This window comes from Poromitra crassiceps (genome assembly GCF_964638095.1).
Source record: "Poromitra crassiceps genome assembly, chromosome: 14".
In the NCBI taxonomy this organism is placed as follows: Eukaryota; Metazoa; Chordata; class Actinopteri; order Beryciformes; family Melamphaidae; genus Poromitra; species Poromitra crassiceps.
In genome coordinates, this window is record NC_139633.1 from 8,892,369 (window position 1) to 8,914,741 (window position 22,373).

Genomic DNA, 22,373 nt, shown 5'->3' on the forward strand with positions numbered 1-22,373 from the left:
GTAAGAGGCTTTAACAGCTTTAACATGATGGAGAGGGGAAGTGGTGGGGAAAATGGGAGATATATGATATAGGTAAATATAGACATTTCTCAAGAAAGATTGATTAAATTCCCGATTGCAAAGTAATATTCACAATCCTCATGAATCATCAGCTAAAATCATTGATTTATTCATGTGGGTGTATAATGCTGCACACAGTATTATTTAAGAACAAATGCCACCACAGATGCATTTCACATTGGGTAGCACACACAGTCAGGACCTGTTTGTCCACCAGTGATGATCAGAATAGATGCCATGGGGTTAGGAAAAGTATGCATTCACATATTAATATTTACACTTCTCATATTTACAGCAACATCCACTGATTGATGTAATTTGTCCTTTCAGAAACTCTTGCTGCAGTGTGCCAACGTAATCACAAATCCAGTCTGAAGGAGAAGTTTCAGTGTCTGTTTGAGGGGATTGCTAAAGCAGGAAACCCAACACTTCTGAATCAGACCTACACAGAGCATTACCTCACAGAGGGAGGGAGTGGAGAGGTCAATGAGGAACATGAGGTCAGACAGATTGAAGCAGCATCCAGGAAACCAGTGAGACCGGAAACAACAATCAAAAGTGAAGACATCTTTAAACCCTTACCTGGAAGAGATGGACCAACCAGGACATTGATGACAAAGGGAGTGGCTGGCATTGGGAAAACAGTCTTAACACAGAAGTTCACTCTGGACTGGGCTGAAGACAAAGCCAGGCAGGATATACAGTTCACATTTCCATTCACTTTCCGAGAGCTGAATCTGCTGGAAGGGAAAAAGTACAGTTTGGTGGAACTTCTTCATCACTTCTTTCCTGAGACCAAAGGAATCTGCAGATTTGACAAGTTCCAGGTTGTGTTAATCTTTGACGGTCTGGATGAGTGTCGACTTCCTCTGGACTTCCAGAACAACGGGATTGTGACTGATGTTACAGAGTCGACCTCAGTGGACGTGCTGCTGACAAACCTCATCAAGGGGAAACTGCTTCCCACTGCTCGCCTCTGGATGACCACACGACCGGCAGCAGCCAATCAGATCCCTCCTGAGTGCATTGACATGGTCACAGAGGTGAGAGGCTTCACTGATTCACAGAAGTATGACTACTTCAGGAAGAGATTCAGAGATGAGGAGCAGGCCAGCAGAATCATCTCCCACATCAAGACTTCACGAAGCCTCCACATCATGTGCCACATACCAGTGTTTTGTTGGATCACTGCTACAGTTCTGGAGCTTGTGTTGAAAACCAGAGAGAGAACAGACATGCCCAAGACCCTGACTGAGCTGTACATCCACTTCCTGCTCGTTCAGTCCAAACAGGCGGATGTCAAGTATCATGGACGAGCTGACAAAGATCCAATCTGGAATACAGAGAACAAGAAGATGATTCTCTCTCTGGGAAGATTGGCTTTTGAGCAGCTAGAGAGAGGCAACCTGATCTTCTATGAAGCCGACCTGACACAGTGTGGCATTGATATCAGAGCAGCTTCAGTGTACTCAGGAGTGTTCACACAGATCTTTAAAGAGGAGCGTGGGCTGAACGAGGACACGGTGTTCTGCTTTGTTCATCTGAGCATTCAGGAGTTTCTGGCTGCAGTTTATGTCTTTCTGTCCTTCATCAACACTGGTGTCAATCTACTGTCAGAAACTCAATCGACATCCTGGTGGTCAACACAATCAAGAACTAAACTAAAACGCCTCTACCAGAGTGCTGTGGACAAGGCCTTACAGAGTCCAAATGGACACCTGGACTTGTTCCTCCGCTTCCTCCTGGGTCTTTCACTAGAGACCAATCAGACTCTCCTAAGAGGCCTGCTGACACAGACAGGAAGTAGCTCGGAGACCAACCAGAAAACAGTCCAGTACATCAAGGAGAAGATCAAGAAGAATCCCTCTCCAGAGAGAAGCATCAATCTATTCCACTGTCTGAATGAGCTGAATGACCGTTCTCTAGTGGAGGAGATCCAACAGCACCTCAGTTCAGGAAGTCTCTCCACAGCCAGACTCCCCCCTGCTCAGTGGTCAGCTCTGGTCTTTATTTTACTGTCATCAGAAGAAGTGCTCGATGTGTTTGACCTGAAGAAATACTCTGCTTCAGAGAAGGCGCTTCTGACGCTGCTGCCGCTTGTCAAGGCATCCAATAAATCTCTGTAGGTGCATGCATAACTTGATGTCTTCAATATGAAATGCAATATACAGAAAAACAATTTTAAAACGTCTTGTTCATGGCTAATTCTTCCCCAGGCTGAGTGACTGTAAGCTGTCAACGAGAAGCTGTGAAGCTCTGGCCTCTGTTCTCAGCTCCCAGTCCTCTAGTCTGAGAGAGCTGGACCTGAGTAACAACGACCTGAAAGATCCAGGAGTGAAGCTGCTCTCTGCTGGACTAGAGAGTCCACACTGTAGACTGGAGAGTCTCAGGTCAGTATCCCTTAAGCCCATGGTACACCAATCAAACGTTCTCCAACAAACACAGACAAACACAAATGTTTGTTTGGTGTGCCATGGCTGTCTGTCCTTGTTTGGAATTGTTTGGAGATTTTTGGTCAGATTCGACATGTTCAATCCTTTATAGATGTCTTCACGGGTCTACTCGGACCCTAGGACCCGGGACCCGATCCGAGACCCATACGGGTCCAGGTCCATATTTATTATGGTCAATTAGGGTCTGGGTCGGGTCCGATTCTATCACCACAGGTCCCAGGTCGGTTTATCATTATATGTGTAATACCCGAGTGGATCCGAGAAGACCAGTGATCAGCGCTGATCATGAGGAAAACAAATATGAAAACACACAGCGTGTGAGGGTTTGTTGTCACAAACTGCATGTAAATCCATAGCGAGAAGAACTAGCAAGATGGTTCCCTCTACAACGAAAATTACTTCCTAATTTGCCTGAGGTGCATTTGTACGCATGCGCACACATACTTCACACATACTTACACACATACTTAGTAATTTAGTCAGAAAATGACAGTTTCCCCTTTCCCGCAACTTGTTTAGATTATTTAATCGTGTGGTGAGTACACAAGTCACAACATGTGAGTGTTTCTGGCGCTGTTAGAATGTGTATGTGGGGCGACTGAATGGCGGTACCATAAACCCGGTTCCGACCTGGCATTTAAATGGCCCAGTTCTGATCTTTGGCACTCTGATATCAGTAAAGTAAAGGTCTGAACGCACCCAATGCGCATTGAGATCTGATTGCCTTAAGCCACCTTCGGAGGTGGCCTGGGCCACATGTGGCTGGATTCCCGTGTGTGAACAGCAATGTGACCTAGGAGGCATTTAGGACCACCTACTCTACTGACCTCCTCTGCAAAACAAAGGGAATCCTGGCTCAGTTAATTACATCATTATGCAACTCTCTCCTAACATTGATTAGTTCTGAGCTCAAATTAAATGGTAATCAGCTCTGGGAGACCTTACTTTTGTAATCCACCTGAGAATAAAACATGAAAACATGCTGTTTTTTTATTATCTTTTTTATTTCAATAGATTTACTTGAATGAAACATCTTATTTCAAAATAAAGTGAAATATTATTCAAGTGAAATATTATCGGAAAAGCAGTTTAGGCTATATAAGATGTATTCTGCTGGTTTACAAACTGTATTATAATTTCCCCTTTAAATGGTAAAAATTTTAATTATTGCAATTAACAAAATAGATTTTGTTACATGGTCCAACATGATGAGCCCAGCTAAATAAATGTCCTCTCTGTGGTAGAGACAGGAACAGACAGGAAAATTTCCGCACTGTGGCAAGCCTGATACCCATCGAATAAGTCAGTAATAATTGCAGCTGTAACCTTTCTATAATAATTCAATGGTATTAATTGCCAAACAAAAAGCCAAAGCGGCCAGCACTGTATTTTTACTTGCAGCATTGCTAGTGTTTATTTGCATATGGGGCGGGGAAGTGAGGTCTGATCATTCTAATGCCAGGTGTGAAAAGACGTACTTAGAGCTGGCCACTTGTGATCGGATCACCCAAGATGCATGTTCATACCAGGTTGAACAGGGCCATAGACTGCCATTGTAGTGCTATCTAACTAACGTTCGCAGTGAGGACTGAGGAGTAAAACATGCTTTCTAATGCATGCACAGTGAAGTGAAGATGTTGGCGTATCCCTTTAACGTTAGCCATGGCTTTTCAATCTGCAAGAACAGGGGTGGGCAATTATTTTTCATGGGAGGCCACATGAGAAACCCAGATTGTTACCTGGGGCTGAACAAATATTGTCATGCCGTAACCCAGGAACTTTGATGATAGAGAGGACCACAAAAAAAGATTTTGCTGAGGGTTGAAGGCCGAACGGCCCCGGCGCAAAATTCTTTGGGGCATTTGAAGTCAGGTTTAGAGGAATAACTAATTTTAAATTAAAAGTTGTGATGTCATTATTCAGTCTTAAACACCAATATTTGCTTATTTTCTCACTCACTTCTATGTCACCACTTGCTCTCCCTGCAGGGCTTGAAATTAACTTTTTTGACCACCTGCCAATATGGCTGCTAGATTTTAAAGTTACCAGCCAATTAGAATTTCCACTAGCCAAAATGTTTTTCTTTAAATAAACCAGAATATGAGTGGGTTAATTTAAGCATAAGTATCAGTAAGTGGCCCGGGATTCTCAAAGCCTGTGTTGAGGGTCACACAAACAAAAATGCACTCTTGAAGCTAAATAAATCTAAAACCAACAAGTTAATTATTTACATTTTTACTTCAATGTAGAACAGTCATTTCTTACACATGAGATTACTTTTAGCCTTTTAGTCATAAAGATTATTGAAAGATATTCCATATTACAGACTGAAATGTTATAACAGAAGTGGAGTATTGGCCAGAATGACATGAACATTTGGACACTTATTCAGCAGGTATCTTGCATGTTGCGTTCAGGTGCACTGTAAACAAAAAAAACACTTTCTTGGCAAGGATCATTGAATGGATTATGCATTACGTCACGGTCAGGCACTGTCTGCAGTGTTTGGCAGGAGCAACCAGGGGAGAATACATTAAAGTACAATTGGCAGACAAACACCTGTGGATGATTTTTTCTGTCCATGTATTTTTTATACCAGGTGTGATACCAACATTTAGCCCTCCATAGCCCCTGTGAATGACCTTCCATGAAGGCATTTCATTCTGTCCTCTCTGTGCTGCCTCAGTTGTTCAAACCTGAAAAACTAGAAAGAACTTCTAATATCCTGTCAGACAGTGAGTAGGGAACTCTCAAACTGGAGCAAATAACCACAGAGCTGACTAGCCAACTGTATGAGGCAGTAACCATTTTGCTAGAATTTGATGGCATTATCACAACTAATTTCACAGTAGGTTACTAATCAAATCTGACATGGCTTGATTTGTGTGTGTGTGTGTGTGTGTGTGTGTGTGTGTGTGTGTGTGTGTGTGTGTGTGTGTGTGTGTGTGTGTGTGTGCGTGCGTGCGTGCGTGCGCACGCGCAGGCTATCAGGCTGTCAGCTCACAGAGGAAGGCTGTGCTTCTCTGGCCTCAGCTCTGAGCTCCAACCCATCCCATCTGAGAGAGCTGGACCTGAGCTACAATCATCCAGGAGCTTCAGGAGTGAAGCTATTCTCTGCTAAACTGGAGGATCCACACTGGAGACTGGACTCTCTCAGGTATGGAGAGGCAATGTCCATACCTGAGATGGCTGAGAGTCACACACATTTATTCTCTCACACTGTGAAGTTGAGGAGTATCAATTCATGTTTAATGGTCGATATGAGTAAGGGGCCGCTCATTATTTAGAAGGAGGGTTTTGGAACGTTCTGAAATAAAAAGCTGTGACCCTTCTCTGACCAAAATATATTTTTCCTTGACCCTTCACAAGTGATTGGAAAAATATGTTTTACCCTCCCCTAACAAATGTTACACTCTTTTCGCTTGTGAAACATTGTTCAGTGTCTATAAAATTGGCAGCGCGAGGGCATCACGCATGGGACAAAATTGTGCAAAAGAGAAAGCACATAAAGTGCTTGACTTGCACTATGAGATATGAAAAAGCCACATCTGGCCATGAAATAAAATATTAAACTAGGATGCATATTAAGCTCAAAATTATTACAATTAGGCTTTGGCCAATTTGAGATAGCGCAGTAGAATAAAGTGTTACATCTTAACACAGAAGCAATTCTCAGCTCTTTTCGGTCAAGGCAGCCAGTGCAGCTCTCCATGCACTGCGCATGCACAACAAAACAACCTCTCCATCTCAGATTTTTCATTTGTTTTGTTTTCTCCACTAGATAGTGCCATAGATTCTGGTTTACAACACGCTTTCTCTAACTTGGCCCAGTTGTCGTTGTGGCATTGTTATTGGCCACTGGTAGGCTAGAGATGCGTTCCATAACACACAGAATACTGTCTTATTGTGAAGTTGCCGAAGTGAATGTATTCTGACACTGTTAACGAGCATTACAGCAGGGAGTTCCCCGAGCCCCGGTGGCCGGTGATTTATCCGCCTACTGGCCTCTGGCCTACTGGTTACTTTATAGATTACATTTTTTATAAGTTGAGGCAGGCTGTATTAACTGCACAAATCTGCGGGACTCGGTCCTCGGAGCCAGTCACACACACACACACACCCAATCGTCATGTGTGCGCGCACACACGCACCCAATCGTCATGTATGTGCCGTGCGCAGAGGACATGCATATTTCCACACGTCTTTCAACTCGCGTCTCTTCTTCCCTCAATCGCCTGTCATCCGACCTTCACTGTCAAACCATGTAAGGTAAGCAAGCTACGTAATTAACGTGCTCTGATTCAGCTTTTGAAAGATGAAACTTAATTAGCGATTACATGGTTAATAATGTTGTTTGTGCTTTGGTCCTAACTAACATTACATTGACTTGACAAAAATGACCTACCAATTGCTGCATGTGCGGTCTCCTGTCGGCTCGGATCAACTTTCACTCTCCCACCCGTCCATGTCAGCATCGGTTCCATCATCCTTTTCATTTCCAATAGGCCCTTCAAACCGCAGCTTGTATGAGTTGGGCTAAGTTAAAATGATAAACCAGCTAGCTTGCTGAATACGAGTGAACAAGACTTTGAACACTGGCATTTTATCTCTCTCTCTGCTTATTGCCTTTCCAGTGATTAACGCTACCATGATGACTACTATGTGGCAGGTTGCGGTCAACTTTTTGAGTAGAACTAATCGCAAATGGCATCACTTTTTGGCACCATCACCACTCCTGTTTGCTAAACTACGTTAGCTTGTTGTTTAGGGACATCTGGTGGTCGAGCCACCACGGAGCAACTGTTTGGCCCAATCCCAAACCAGCCCCTATCCCCTAACCCTATCCACTACCCCTCCGTTTGCGCGTTCACGTGGAGGTCCGCCATATTAAGGGCCGTCCCAAACCAATTCCTACTGAGTGCAGGCGGCTTGTCAAACCCTTAAACAGCGAGTCTGCACTGGTGCAGGCTCGCCGACGGTTGCTGCAGAAACTACGTCCGGAGGAAACATCATTCAAGTGTAAGTTAGTTCCGTCTACTTCTTCCAAGTATTTTAGATCAAACACGTACCTTTATTTCCCTCACAGTGACTTTACATCTCGAACTAAATCATGGAATATGTCGAGTTATTAGTCCACAATTGAGAGGGTATAGGCTACTGTATTCAAGACAAAGTGGCTAAATGAGAGCTAAGCATAGACCTGATAAACACAGTCAAGAGCGATGCGAATATACGGCACGAAATTGCGATGCGAGTTTTGACCCACCTGTCAATCCACAGATGTGTTCCGACGCGTCGGAAGCGAATTTCTGAAAAATCGAAAAAATAAACACCGCAATAACGCTCAGCGAAAAGGACTTAGAAGCTTTATTTTGTAGCCCATGTGTGTCTTTTTCATATTTGTGGATGGTTATTAATTAAAAAATATATACATTTTGTGTGTAGTCTAAAACATGTCTATGCATAGACAACATTATCCTGAGCTAAATGAGAGCTAAGCATAGACATAACGTTAAAATCTTGTGCTCAGATAAATTACCTTTTATGCTAACGTGGAGGACTTCTCTAGTGTATATTTTTGAATTTACTGCTAATTATTCATTTTAATAATGTATTTACTGCTTGGTCTAAAATAGGTCTATACATTAGCCGGCTATATGAGAGCTAAATCATAGACGCCCCGTTGAAATCACGTCTATTGTGGAACAGCATGACACAGGCAACGCGTCTGTCCGTCTCCATGGTGATGGCTCCTTCCTGTTTCCGGTAAGGTAGCGAGGGCGTCTCACTTGTTCGGCTTCTCTTTTATGCCTCTCCCCATAATCAGCAGTGCCCTCTACAGCTGTGAGTGGAACTCCATTTGGAGTGGCACTCGGTAGTGAAGTGGTAGTGAGTAGGGAGTGGTTTGGGATTGGGCCTTTACAATAGACACTGTTCACGGGGGCCATTTTGTGTCGAAAAGGCAGAATAAACACAGATGCAAGCAAAACACTAATGAGGGTTTCCAAATTCCAATCATGGAAGTTTGAGACATTTAATTTTTCATCATTGTAAAAACCACAGCACAGTAAAGAGGCTGTGTAATTTGATGTTTTCTTCATACTGTACATCTAGCCTCTTAAATGTGTTCTCAGCAAAGTCAACCAGATTCATGTATTTTAGTTTAAAATGTACACATTTTTCTTACCGGACCCCCAAGCTTGGTATTTGAGACATATTTGAGGTTTGTTTATTAATTGGGAAAAGGACCACTGGAACAAACGCCGCGAACATGATCCGGCTACTTTTTAAATCTGACTGGCTACTCAAAAGTTTGGGGAACTCTCTGATTACAGCAATATACAAGTTCATATTCTCAGTTTGTAGCGTGCGATTGAGGGCCTGTAAATAGAGATAAAAGCCGCTGAATTAGGTTAGCTGAACTGCCGCGTAATTATGTACAGGATGAGACCACGGGTTCAATGCATAGATGAACTATCATCAAAGTTGCCAATTGATTTGATACTGTCACCATCCACCGCTCATCCAACAGGTGTTTCTGCACTCCTCCACTTTTCCCCTGACATAATATATTCAGGTGTTTGTTTTTCTTTCTTGGAAATTACATTGAGGGATGAGCATTAATTAGACAAACCCGACATGCTTTACCTCATGCATCGAAACTGACAATATGTGGGTATTAACAATGATGTGTTTTGTGCAGTTTATTATAAATTAATTTGGTTTGTTTTGCCCCATGTTTCTCTCCCTCTCTCTCACCCAGCTGTCACTTGTAGGCTACTGGATGGCTAATGGATTGAGTCTTTTCTTTTTTCCCCATGAGAAACGATACACCGGGTCATACCAAAAGGTTTGGCCAGAAGGGGTGTTGTTGGGCATAGTTGCTTAATTCCGAAAAGCAACAATAAATAAACAGATAAAATAAAAATAAATATATATTTGAATCATTCAAATTTGTATGACCCTCCTCTGGACTCAAACTAATAGCAGTGTACCGTCCCTGAGACAAATTGAAAAATGCATCACCCTCCCCTATTTCCTCCAGTGACCCCTTCCATAAATAACGAACGGTCCCCATTATATGGAAAACCCTTCATAGGGAAGGTTTTGTTTCTGTCATCAAATAGAATACTCTGGTCTGACTTTGTTTCCCCCACAGAGTGGACCATGGTGGAGTCCAGAGGTTGAAACCAGGAGTGAGGAAGTGTAAGTGTGTGTTTATCTCCCTAATAAATGCACGACCGTCTGTCTGTATGTTCTCTGTTTATCACACATCTCGAGAGCCATTCGTCCGATCGACTTCAAACTTGGCGAGTGTGTTTCTGAGACCCTGAGAAAGTGCAGTGTTGAATAGTGCAAATTGGACATGTGAAGTTCACTATTAATACTTTTAGACACAATTTTTACTATAAGCACCGCCACACTGGGATGCGTTGGTGAATAACAGCAAGCAAGCAACCAGCGAGCCGGAAGCTGTGTGGCGCTGGCGGGGCTTAAAAATATATGAAATTTGTGGACCTATAGGAGGTAAACTACGCATGATTTTATTTTCTCCAGCAGATATTTTAAGGCTGTGTGACATTGATGACATCACAATTGCTAGAGTGACATCACTGATGATATTACGCAGGCCCACCTACTTAGCCATCACCACTGAGTGACATCATAGTTGTCATAGACAACTTTTGTCCTATATCACTGCACGTCCAGTTGTCCACGCTACGTGCGCACGAGACCTCTAGGCCCACCCACCAACTTAGCCATCACAACTGCCTGATGACGTCACTGATGACATCACTGAGGCCCACCCACTTAGCCATCACAACGAGGAGTGACATCACTCCTCTGCTCCCTTATTGATTTTGGCTGGGTTTAATCCATCAACCCAATGAAATGGCACAACGCCCGCCTGCCGCACGTCCACACTCCCAATTTTATTGTAGATATTTCATGTGTTGCTGGGTCCTGCCCTGGTCTGCTGATTAGCCACAGTGTTCGCCAGTCTATTTTGTTGACAAATAACCTTATTTTGGGCACAAATCGTGCGTTCCTTTATCGCAAAATAACTGGGATGTGGAGGCTAAATGACGTCACATCTGTTTTGTTAGCATTCCATTTGCAGAAAACTTGAGCTGGGAAGTTCACTGTTCACTGGTCAGATCCAGTCGCTAGCCAGGCTAGCCATTGTTAGCAATAACAGTTGATAACAAGGCATTTCGCTGCATTTTGCGCATACAAACAATACAGTCTCATGTCCACACAGATAGAAGTTAGGCAGTGATGTGTGTACAGCTGATTCAATGAGACACAAACAAGACAGAAGTGCTAATAAACAACATTTACTACGAGTATAACTGTTGTTGTTGCATGGAGCAGCCATCTTGGATTTTTGAGGTCAGGGCTGCTGAGGCTCCTATGAGTTTGGAATGGGAAATACCAGCTCTAGTGACGTCACCGTCCCAGCTCATGAACTTTTAACCGTAAGATTACCAGTTCTCAGTTATAAAGGAATGCACGAAAAGTCCTAAAAACTAAGCTGTTGGTAAAAACGGGTGATGACGTCAGACAAGTCCCACTGAGTAATTTCACGTCTAAAAGACGTTTATAAAACGTCTATTCAACGTCTATTTGTCTCTAGATGTCTAGTCTAGATTAAGGCTATTGAAGGTTTAAAAGTGAAAGTTTAGTAGACGTCTAGTCTTAGCTAAGACGTCATTTCAACGTCTAATAGACGTCTATATTAGATGTTTTTAGACATTGAATAAACATCAATGTAAAAATAAAATACTGCCACAACATGGGTTTGAATTTGAACCCGGGTCACCAGTGTGGCAAGCCAACACCTTAACCATGCTATCTGTTCACTGAAATAGAATAGCACCTTGGACTGATACATGTTTAAAACATTATCTGCATTGAGGGCAGGCTTAGTTGTAACTTTTACCCGCCGCTCCTGCACACCACAGCACAGGTTAAATGATGGGACACGAATATACATCCGGCCTATGTAACGTTATGGCATGAACCTGTTTTTATTGGAAAAATTGGCGTCAAGTAAAGTCTTTCATCGATCACAACAATTTCACAACCAAATAAACTGTCCAAATATTCAACAACAACAAAACAGTCATGCATTTGCTGTTAAGTTCTTCAGAATTTGGAATGGACAAATAATATAAGAATGGGTTAAAAACATGATTTAAGCTCTCCACCATTTGGTTATCCTTGTAGAGATTTCAGTGGCAAAGTATTTTTCTCTGTGATTGATTGGTATCGGGCTCTCTTGATTGGTCCAGGCACGGGTCCATCCGTGCTTGCTGGGTTGCAGTGACAGAATCATGACAAAAATTAAACAGTTATAACTAGGGGTGTCAAAAATAATCGATTATAAGATGCATCGCGATGCGGACGTGCACGATTCTGCATCGATTAACAAATATCAAAAATCGATTATTAAAAAAAAAAAAAAAAAAAAAGCTTTTATTTTTTATAATCAAATAAAATATAATGTAAGTACATGCAGTTGTTTATTTTAATTATGGATCATAATACAATGCAATTCCAAATGCACTTTTATTTTAAAAGTAGCCACACAGTGAGAAAAAAGAAAGTGAGAAAAAATAAATCATGTATTGCGGAAAAAGTGATGCATCGATTTAAAATGCATCGCGATGCATCGTTTAATCGAATCGAATCGAAGACAGATGAATCGTAATCGAATCGAATCGTGAGGCCAGTGAAGATTCACAGCCCTAGTTATAACCTACTTTAAACACGCGGGGTGTGAAGCGCTTTAAACATTTACAGGTTTTATGCATTTTATAGGCTATTAAAAGATGGTCTAAAACTCGGCTAAACGTAGACCCAAAATCCTGGTCTAATCGTGGTCTATATCAGAGCTAAACCACTGCTCAGTGGGGAATCTGTGTATGACCAAAAATAAAACGTTATAGTGTAAACACAAGGGTATACAGTGCTTTTCTTGCACATTTACAGGTGTTTATGCATTTTTTAATGTATTTTGAAGTTGTTAAAACATTGTCTAAAACTCGGCTAAACGTAGACCAAAAATCCTGGTCTAACTGTGGTCTATATCAGAGCTAAACCATAGAGGCGAGGTTGAAATGAGGTCTAAAGATGTCTATTGCTCAGTGGGTGATGAATGATATTCAGATAATACATTACAGTATGTTACAGCAAATAGCTGGCGTTAGCCTCTGGCATTACCTAGCTGTTAGCCCATTGGCTATGTTTGCTAACTAACTAACTACGTTCTGTGACCAGAGGTAGTATCAGTGCCGAATCGACATCTCAAGATTCAAGATTTTTATTGTCACTCCGTAGTACAAGTATCACGTGTGAAATTCTTGTGCTGTGGACTCCGTTTACAACATAGTACAAATATTACAGGGCATATGAGTGCAAAAACAACAAGAGACACAACAAGCAATAAGGCAGTAGAGTGATAAGACAAGTCAGAGACAGTGGCATATTCACTGCACATAGGTGCACATGTCATGTGCATACTTTAGACATACTTAAACATTTTAAATTCGACCTATTTGATGTACAGGTGCAAATAGCATATACCTAATTAAACATACAATTAAACATTAGACATACATAATGGTAGCAGCTACAGTGCGGTACAGTACAGCTACTACACTATTTGTGTATGTTAAGGAGTCTCGTGGCCTGCGGGAAGAAACTGTCCCTCAAGCGATTTGTGCGTGCTTTTGGGACCCTGTATCTCCTCCCTGAGGGTAACAGGGAGAACAGGCTGTTGTGGGGATGGTTTGTGTCTTTGATGATCTTCAGGGACTTCCTGAGGCACCGCTGGTTATACAGTTCCTGCAGTTCTGGCAGCTCACATCCTGTTACGTGCTGGGCCGCGCGCCTCACTCTTCGTAGTGCCCTGCGGTCCATGGTGGTACAGTTCCCGTACCAGGTGGTGAAGCAGCAGGTCAGCAGGCTTTCAATGGTGCCTCTGTAGAAGTCCCTAAGGATTTCTGGCCTTAGCCCAAATTTCTTCAGGCGCCTGAGTCCGTGTAGTCGTTGTTGGGCCTTTTTGACAACAGTAGCGGTGTGACCGGCCCATGTCAGGTCCTGGTGGATGTTGACTCCCAGGTACTTGAAGCTGTCCACCCTTTCCACCACTGTGCCGTTGATGGTGATTGGGGGGTGTGGGCCCCCCCTCCTCCTGTAGTCCACAATTATCTCCTTGTTCTTGGAGACGTTCAGAGAGAGGTGGTTGTCCTGGCACCACTGTTCTAGGGCCTTCACCTCCTCTCTGTAGGCCGTCTCGTCGCCCCTGGAGATCAGCCCCACGACTGCTGTGTCGTCTGCAAACTTCACGATGGTGTTAGAGATTTGAGTCGCCACGCAGTCGTGGGTGTAGAGGTCGTACCAGAAGGGGCTGGAGACGCATCCCTGGGGCGCTCCTATGCTGATGGTCAGTGGGGAGGAGGTGAGGTTGCCCACTCTCACCACCTGGCGGCGGTCTGTCAGAAAGTCCAGGATCCAGTCACACATTGCTGTGTTTAGTCCCAGGACCTTGAGCTTGCTTACCAGCCTGGAGGGTACTATCGTGTTGAATGCTGAGCTGTAGTCCACAAACAGCATTCTCACATAGGTGTCCTTCCCCTCCAGGTGTGAGAGGGCAGTGTGGAGTACGTGTGCTATTGCATCCGCTGTGCTCCTGTTGGGGCGGTATGCAAATTGGAGCGGGTCGTGGTCCGGGGGGAGTGTGGGGCGGATCTGTGATATGACCAGCTTTTCAAAGCACTTGCTGGCTATGGGCGTGGCGTCTGTCTTAACTCATTCCTGGCCATATACGTCTTTAACGTCTTATCAGGAGTGTGCCTCCCAGCCAAATACGTGTTTGACGTGTTTTTGTTTTTATTAGTGCTTAGAGTAGTTCAAAGACTTCCCCAGCCTGTGACATGGTATCAGGTCCCTGGCCTCAAAGTCAAGCCGACAACACGTGAACAAACAACTACGCAGCTGTTGTTTTGAAATGGGGGAGGAGGAAATAACAGAAAACGGAGAAACGCTTCCTTGTTGCAGAGAGGAGAAACGCCATTGAAACGCCCCTCGGCGCGCTGCACGAGCTGGTCGCCTTGCTGCAGGGCAGCGAACCTGGATGAGTTGTTCGCGGTAGTCAAACCCGTGACCAACATGATCGATCCGGTTCCAGCGCCTGGTCCCAAACCCAAGCCGGACCCCGTTCCTGTGTCCCAGCCCGAACGAGATGAGACGGAGTCACAACTTTGTGAGGAGGAGGAGAACGAGGACAACACAGCAACAGACATGATTTCCCAGCAGGAGCCATTTCCAGAGCACATTTGCGCCGTGCAAAGACCCGCTGGGATTATATTGAAAGTGACTATAGGCTCTTTCAAACACAGATCACGCAAAATTGTAGTTCGGGAAGCCCGTAAAGCTTGGCAGCCTCGCCACAGAAATTGCTTTCACACAGAGCCAAGCAGCACGGCCACTTTCCATGTCGAGGGCGAGGAAGACTGGACTCCAATGCGACAGGACCCTGATGATCTCGCGGTAAGGAGTAATTTTGTTGTTGATATATATGCATTGCCAACGATGCAGAGGCAGAGGAGGCTAGACGCTGATCTCAGACCAGTTTGGTGTTCTCCTCCTATGCTAATTTGCGGGGAGATCAATAGTGTTCCCTGGGAAGGAGGTGCGATCCAGCAGCAGCTGTGGACAGAACTCTCTCTCTGTGTGTGTGTGTGTGTGTGTGTGTGTGTGTGTGTGTGTGTGTGTGTGTGTGTGTGTGAGAGACTACACTGTCTCTCTGCATTCTATGATCGTATAGTTTACTGAGACACTAGTACACTACACTGTCTCTGTACTAAATGTGACTATATAGTTTACTGAGGATATGTTGCTTTTATTTCAGATGAGGAGCCTATTGTTGCACAACCCAGTGAGCCCACATCTCAGAATGAGGTCAGGACGGCCGAATCCCTGCCCATCTTTCGCCGAAGATTGAAAACTCCTTTTCTTTTCTTTTTTCAACTTTTTATTTTAGTTTTCAGTTACTCTACTGCTGCAAGGGTGTATCTGTGTAGATGATGTTCCACAGTTGATTCCACTAATGTTGACAGAATGTGACATTGTAAGTCGCTTTGGATAAAAGTGTCTGCTAAATGACGAAATGTAATGTAATGTAAAGAGACACACATGGGCCCCGCGCACACACACACATTCACACTCACTCACACTGAGTAAACTGTATTGTTGAATGTAAAAAAAGCACTTTATGTACAGTATATATATATATATATTTTTTTTTTGTCATTTGTGTCATAACGAATAATATTTACGGTACATGTCTGATGTCAATACAGTTCAAAATAAAAGAATTGAGAGCAAGTTCTGCCTGAGATTGTGTCTTTTACAAAAATTGCCTTTTCTGCTGTTTCTCTTCTCCGAGAGACCTTTTTGGTGAAAACAGGGTGTATATAAATGGCTATAAGTAGAGTACAGAACATGCTAAAAGCTCACTTTTTTTCCCCTGGTGAACCCAGAGACGTACATCTTCATTTTGAGGTATTGCAAATCACTTTGGTGCTAATAGATAATTTACTGTGGGTCTTGAAAGATGACCAACAATTATGAAAATCTTTGGCCTGTGCTAAATATTGGCAGTCCTAAACTGGCCATGAATGAGTTAATAAGGAATATGCTATTTGCACCTGTATGTCAAATACGCCGAATTTAAAACGCAGAGTTTAATTGTATGTTTAATAAGGAATATGCTATTTGCACCTGTATGTCAAATACGCCAAATTTAAAATGTTTAAGCACGTCTAAAGTATGCACATGACATGTGCACCTATGTGCAGTGAATATGCCACTGTCTCTGACTTGTCTTATCACTATACTGCCTTATTGCTTGTTGTGTCTCTTGTTGTTTTTTTGCACTCATATGCCCTGCTATATTTGTACTATGTTGTAAACGGAGTCCACAGCACAAGAATTTCACACGTGATACTTGTACCATGGAGTGACAATAAAAATCTTGAAGCTTGAATCTTGAATTCACAGAGAACACGTGAGAGTGATGTGTTTTCCAACCAATCAGATTGAGCTGGAGCGGAACACGCCCTTAGCCTGGTGGTGTTGTTGGATAGATTGCTAAGATTGACATTCTGTATTCTCCAATGCTGAATACGTCTGAAAATCTTGTTGAATCCGCTCCATTGGAAATGGAGGAAATGAAGACCTGACAGGCTAATAGATAGATTTACAGACAGTAGCACCTATATTTCCCCCTTTCTCTTTTCCTATGTTTTATATTATCAAGCAGTAAGTTAGCTCACAAACCAGACAGTCGTTGCATTGTATTACGCAGAGTTTAGAGAGGGCAGCGTGGTACACAGAGGCTCACGGAGGCAAAGCATACTATTGATTGACAATTATAATATGGTGCTACCACCCATATAAGGGTGCTTACATGCTTATAAAAGCATATGGGTTCCCATACAAGGGGCCAAGACAAACCGCTGAGCAAGTCACCCACCGCCCCTAACCTCATCAAGGTAGGCCAGAAACGGGTCCCAAATATGTCACTCCTATACCCTAATGTAATCTCAATAGCAGCACCAGTCTCCTTCAAGGAAACAAGATCAATAGAAATCATTAGGCTACAGACCGCTTTATAGATCCACACTGTTACAGCAGACAACATCAAACTTAATTTCAGTTTAATTCAATCACACAAATTACACCACGCACCCCCCTATAGATAAGATTTTGTTCCAGGGTCCCCCATCTGATAAGAGTTTTGCTTTTAGATGTTTTATCACAGACATTATATGAAACCCATGACCAAAATAGTCATACATTCTGTGATTGTGTTACTTATGGATGGAATTATAGTGAACATAGATTAATCCCCCCTTTTTGCTGGGGACCCCACTTTGAAAACCACTAGCTTAGGCTACAACTGTTGCAAGAAGGTGAATTTTCACACATTTTCAATGCAGATTGAGGACAAATAAGATGGATTGTCATCTGGTGCATTTTAACGTTAGGCGCACCCAGGAGAAAGAGTTGAAGTAGGAATAATTTCTGGCTGAGCAATGCTGAGCAAAGCACCTCAAAATAAAGTAAGATATTTAGGCTACAGTTAGTCTGTCAGTAAAAGGTTTGATGGATGAACAAATCAATCAAAAACACTTCACTACGTCCAACATAGGCTACAAGTTTCGTTTCATTACATTGCATGTTTCGTTCCGCGTTTTGTTCCATGTTTCGTTCCGCGCTGCCAAATTCAGTTAAAAAATGTACGAGTTTAAGATCGCCAAATGGCGGGCTATTCAGCATAAAACAATATAATACGAAAAAGTAGCACTGCTTGGTGGACGCCGAATTTAGTAGAAGACCCGGATAACTCGAACTTAATTGACTTACTTGAATATCCATGCTGTCTGTAGCCGGTGCGAGTGCAGCCGATGAGGTTAAATTATCCCAGTGTTTGCTTCTGAGCAGAGGAGGTTTTTCCAGTGAGGCATAGGAGGATGGTCCTCCTCTATTAGATTGGCGATTTTATATAAAAAAAAATATTATAATTTTTTATTTATATTTTTATATTTTTCATTTTTCATTTTTCATTTTATATATATTTTTTAATAATAAAATATCAATCAAATGTGTTTTTTCTTATGTGCAGACGCTCATTTTTTCATTCATTATATTCTTATATGCTTAAAATGCTTCAACAACAGTGACCTGAACTGAACTGAACTGAACTGAGCTCCATGCAGAGTCACTCTGGCCCTGCTCCCAGCGTGCGGTAGGCAGATAAAAAAACATTCGCCCTGTGGGCGTTTATTTATTTGGTAATTTATCTAATGAAAAATATGATTGGTTGAAAAACACTTGCAATTCACAGAGAACACGTGAGAGTGATGTGTTTTCCAACCAATCAGATTGAGCTGGAAGTGATTACACCCTTAGCCCGGTGAAACCAGGTGAAATCTATTGGCTGATTTATGTGCCACCTCAAATTGAATTTGAATTGCTCAACTTGAATTCGAAATTTTGAATTTTGAATTTGAATTGCTCTTTTTGAATTCGAAATCTTTCATTTTGAAATTGAATTGCTCTATTTGAATTCAAATTTTTTCATTTTGAAATTGAATTGCTCTATTTGAATTCGAATTTTTTTCATTTTGAAATTGAATTGCTGTTTTTTATTTTGAAATTTTTATTTTTTAATGTGAATTGAAAAACTGAATCTGAATAGAATAATTTTAAACTGAATTTATTTGCTTTGAAATTATTCAGTTTCCACATTCCTATTTCAAAATTCAATTCAAAATTTTCAGAATCTTGTGTTCAAAAATTTCAACATGTGTGTGCGCCATCCGGGTCCTCAAGGAGGAAGAGGAGGAAGAGCAATCGAGCGCTGATTGACCTAACTCCTTTTTGGCCGAGGCACCACACATCCACTCCCGCTAGAACTATTTGGTCTTGTTGTATTCAGGTTCGCTACAATCATAGAAGACCACTTTGAGTTGAACAAGGATGTTTATACAGTATATATCATTGAACAGTGTGAAAGGGCATAACGTAACGTAGCTACACCAGCTGAGCTTGTTTCTGTGGCACTTAGCCTAGTTGGCTAGCTAGCTAGCTAACTAGCTAGCCAACTAGGCTAACTGCCAACTAGCTAGCTATCGGGAGCTCTGGTCACAAATAACGATAGCCCACTGAACAATTCGGTGAACAAATCTTTCTAATGAACTGATTTTAATTATTCAGTATGTTAGCTGGTGTTTATAGACCCTTTTTCACAGCAACAATGTTGGAGGGTAAACACAGCAGCACCCTGGCTCACCTAAATCATAAATGGATCAGGGCCATAATTACTGTCATTAATTACTAGGGCCGGGACTTTATCGCGTTAATTTCGATAACATTAGCGCGTTAAATTAATTAACACATTGTAATCGCAGACGCACAGAGGACGCATTCCAGTCATACCAAGCAACAACATGCTTTGAGGACGTCAGACAACAAACCCAAGCGTCGCTTTGCCCGGTGGATGGGATTTACTTTAGATTTGAACAACTCCCTGATGGACGCGTGGATAAGAGAATGGTTGTGTGCAAATTGTCACCGGACACCGTGCTCACGACTAGATGGTTCAGTGCCAAGATGAGTAAGTCCACGCTGACAGAGTAGCCAACTCATGTGTATACGAGGGATCAGTGTTGTAAACAAAGCTGGGGCGAACTTATAATGGGACCCTATTGAGCCAGCCTAGTTAGCAGGCTCGTGCTTGTTGTATTTGTTTATCCGTGATTGATTGAGTTTGACACTGTGCATGTTTGTTTATAGTGGTTTCAGATACATTTGACTTTTATCTAGCATTTATTAGCGATTTGTATTGATTTATATTTGGAATAGAAGCATTATCCATAACCTGCCACCAGGGCGGCAGTATGACTGGGGTTAATGTTAAGAGGGCTACAAATTCGTAGAAGAAGAGTGCTTTTCCCATGAAGAAGAGACAACGTTAACTCAGACTACTGACTGAATGAATGAGTTATGCCCTTTCACACTGTTCAATGATATATACTGTATAAACATCCTTGTTCAACTCAAAGTGGTCTTCTATGATTGTAGCGAACCTGAATACAACAAGACCAAATAGTTCTAGCAGGAGTGGGTGTGTGGTGCCTCGGCCAAAAAGGAGTTAGGTCAATCAGCGCTTGATTGCTCTTCCTCCTTCCTCCTCTTCCTCCTTGAGGACCCGGATGCCGCACACACATGTTGAAATTTTTGAACACAAGATTCTGAAAATTTTGAATTGAATTTTGAAATAGGAATGTGGAAACTGAATAATTTCAAAGCAAATAAATTCAGTTTAAAATTATGCTATTCAGATTCAGTTTTTCAATTCACATTAAAAAATAAAAATTTCAAAATTCGAAACATCAATTCAATTTCAAAATGAAAAAATTTGAATTCAAATAGAGCAATTCAATTTCAAAATGAAAAAATTCTAATTCAAATAGAGCAATTCAGTTTCAAAATGAAAAATTTCGAATTCAAAAAGAGCAATTCAAATTCAAAATTCAAAATTTCGAATTCAAGTTGAGCAATTCGAATTCAATTTGAAGTGGCACATAAATCAGCCCATAGAAATCTAATTGGTTGTTGGTTGGATAGATTGCTGACATTGATTGACATTGTATTGTCCACTGCCTGCCGTGCCTGGTCTCTGATGCTGAATGAAGTACGAAGTGAAATCCAATGCCTGTGATGACCTGACAGGAAGGATTTACGACTTTTACTGAGACAGTAGCAGCATATGATATTTCCCTCTTATTTTTATTTACTTTTTTATCAATCAGTAAGTGTTCACAAGCGAGACAGTCGTTGCATTGGATTACCACCCAAAACGAGTTTCGAGTTGCGTGAGACTTGAGCTGCGCCATACTGGGCTTTTTGCAATGTCAGAAAACTGGAATATTTGCAACATCTCGACTGCAGCGTTTCCACTACAGACAGCATGGATATTCAAGTAAGTCAATTGATTTCAAGTTATCCGAGCCTTCTATTAAATTCGGCGTGGAAATGGTTCACCGAGCAGCGCTATTTTTGTCGTATTGAAGTTTCATCCTGTAATTTTTTATACTAAAACCCGCGACCTTAAATTCACACATTTTTTAACTGAATTTGGCCTGTAAATCGATGGCTGACAGCGAGCTCAATTTTAAAGCTTGAATGGTGATCTTTATACCATATGAAAGTAGAAGAAATAAGGAATCGATTGGGACGAAGCATGTCAACCTAGGATGTCGGGAAGGGGGGGTAAATAACGCTCCAAAGTTGATGAATTGGAATGTACTGTAACTAAACGAGTAGGCTATGTTGATGCAGCAGCACTGTGCAGGGGAAAACACACTCTCGTTCCAGATGCAATAAAGTGTAATTTAACGCTATTTGACAACAGTTTCGGCCATAGACTTTGTCAAGTATCATACAAACAGTGCAAGACAGCCATCATAAAGACAGGTGGGCTCATGGCCGTAACTAGCTATGAGCACGGGGAGGTCCGGACCTCCCCTAATATTTCAGAGAAAAAAATAAAACAATCTGCATGGAAAAGCATTAAAAACACGGGATCGCTTTTATTTTTAAACGAAAGGCAGGTCAGGCAGGAAGTCATCTGACGCCGCGTCCGCGGTAACTTGATTCCGAGAGAGCAGCAGCATGGTGGTGAGTGATGACTGTCTGTCTGCCTGGCGAGATAATTGAAGGTGAGCGAGCTGCGAGACAGTGAGCGAGTGAACGACAGACAGTGAGTGACACTGACAGATTTTTTAGCAACAACCAAGAAAGTAAGTGTCTAGTCTGTCTCTTAAGTAATGTTACCTGTGTGACACGTTGGGATGCTACTGGCTAATCATGCATGATGCCAATTGCCAAGCTCCCGAAGTCAGGTATGCAGGTGGCATACATGCATGGTTTCAGTTTCATGACCCAATAAGTAACAAAAAGAGGTGGTGTAAAGTTAAAAACAACATAATATGTTTTATTTTATTTTTCAATCGTTCCTATCAGGAATAAATAAATGTCCCTCTGTATGTTTTTTTTATTATCGATGATGACTTTGTGTGTTGTGTACGGCTTGGGTTGTGTACCTGTGTTTGTAGGTGTCATTTTGATATGAATTTGGCTAAAACAGTTTGTGTTGAATAATGACATCACAACAGTATAATCCTAATGTTGATTTAAAATGATATATTACTCTAAATATGGCTAAAAAAGGGGGGGGGGGAAAACTCAAATTCTTCCGCCTCCCCTTGCTCGCCCCTATTT

General features: G+C 42.1%; 1 protein-coding gene across 1 annotated transcript in view; it reads left to right on the forward strand.

Annotated features, from left to right (window-relative positions):
• Positions 1-22,373, forward strand: part of LOC310788807 (NACHT, LRR and PYD domains-containing protein 3-like) — a gene marked incomplete at its 5' end in the record, with an annotated part of 51,691 nt that overhangs the window by 8,553 nt on the left and 20,765 nt on the right. The window contains 4 exons of the mRNA XM_083650381.1: positions 391-2,182; positions 2,277-2,450; positions 5,497-5,670; positions 9,673-9,719. Of these exons, the coding sequence (XP_083506507.1) occupies positions 391-2,182; positions 2,277-2,450; positions 5,497-5,670; positions 9,673-9,719 (2,187 nt within the window). The remainder of the gene's footprint in view (positions 1-390; positions 2,183-2,276; positions 2,451-5,496; positions 5,671-9,672; positions 9,720-22,373) is intronic.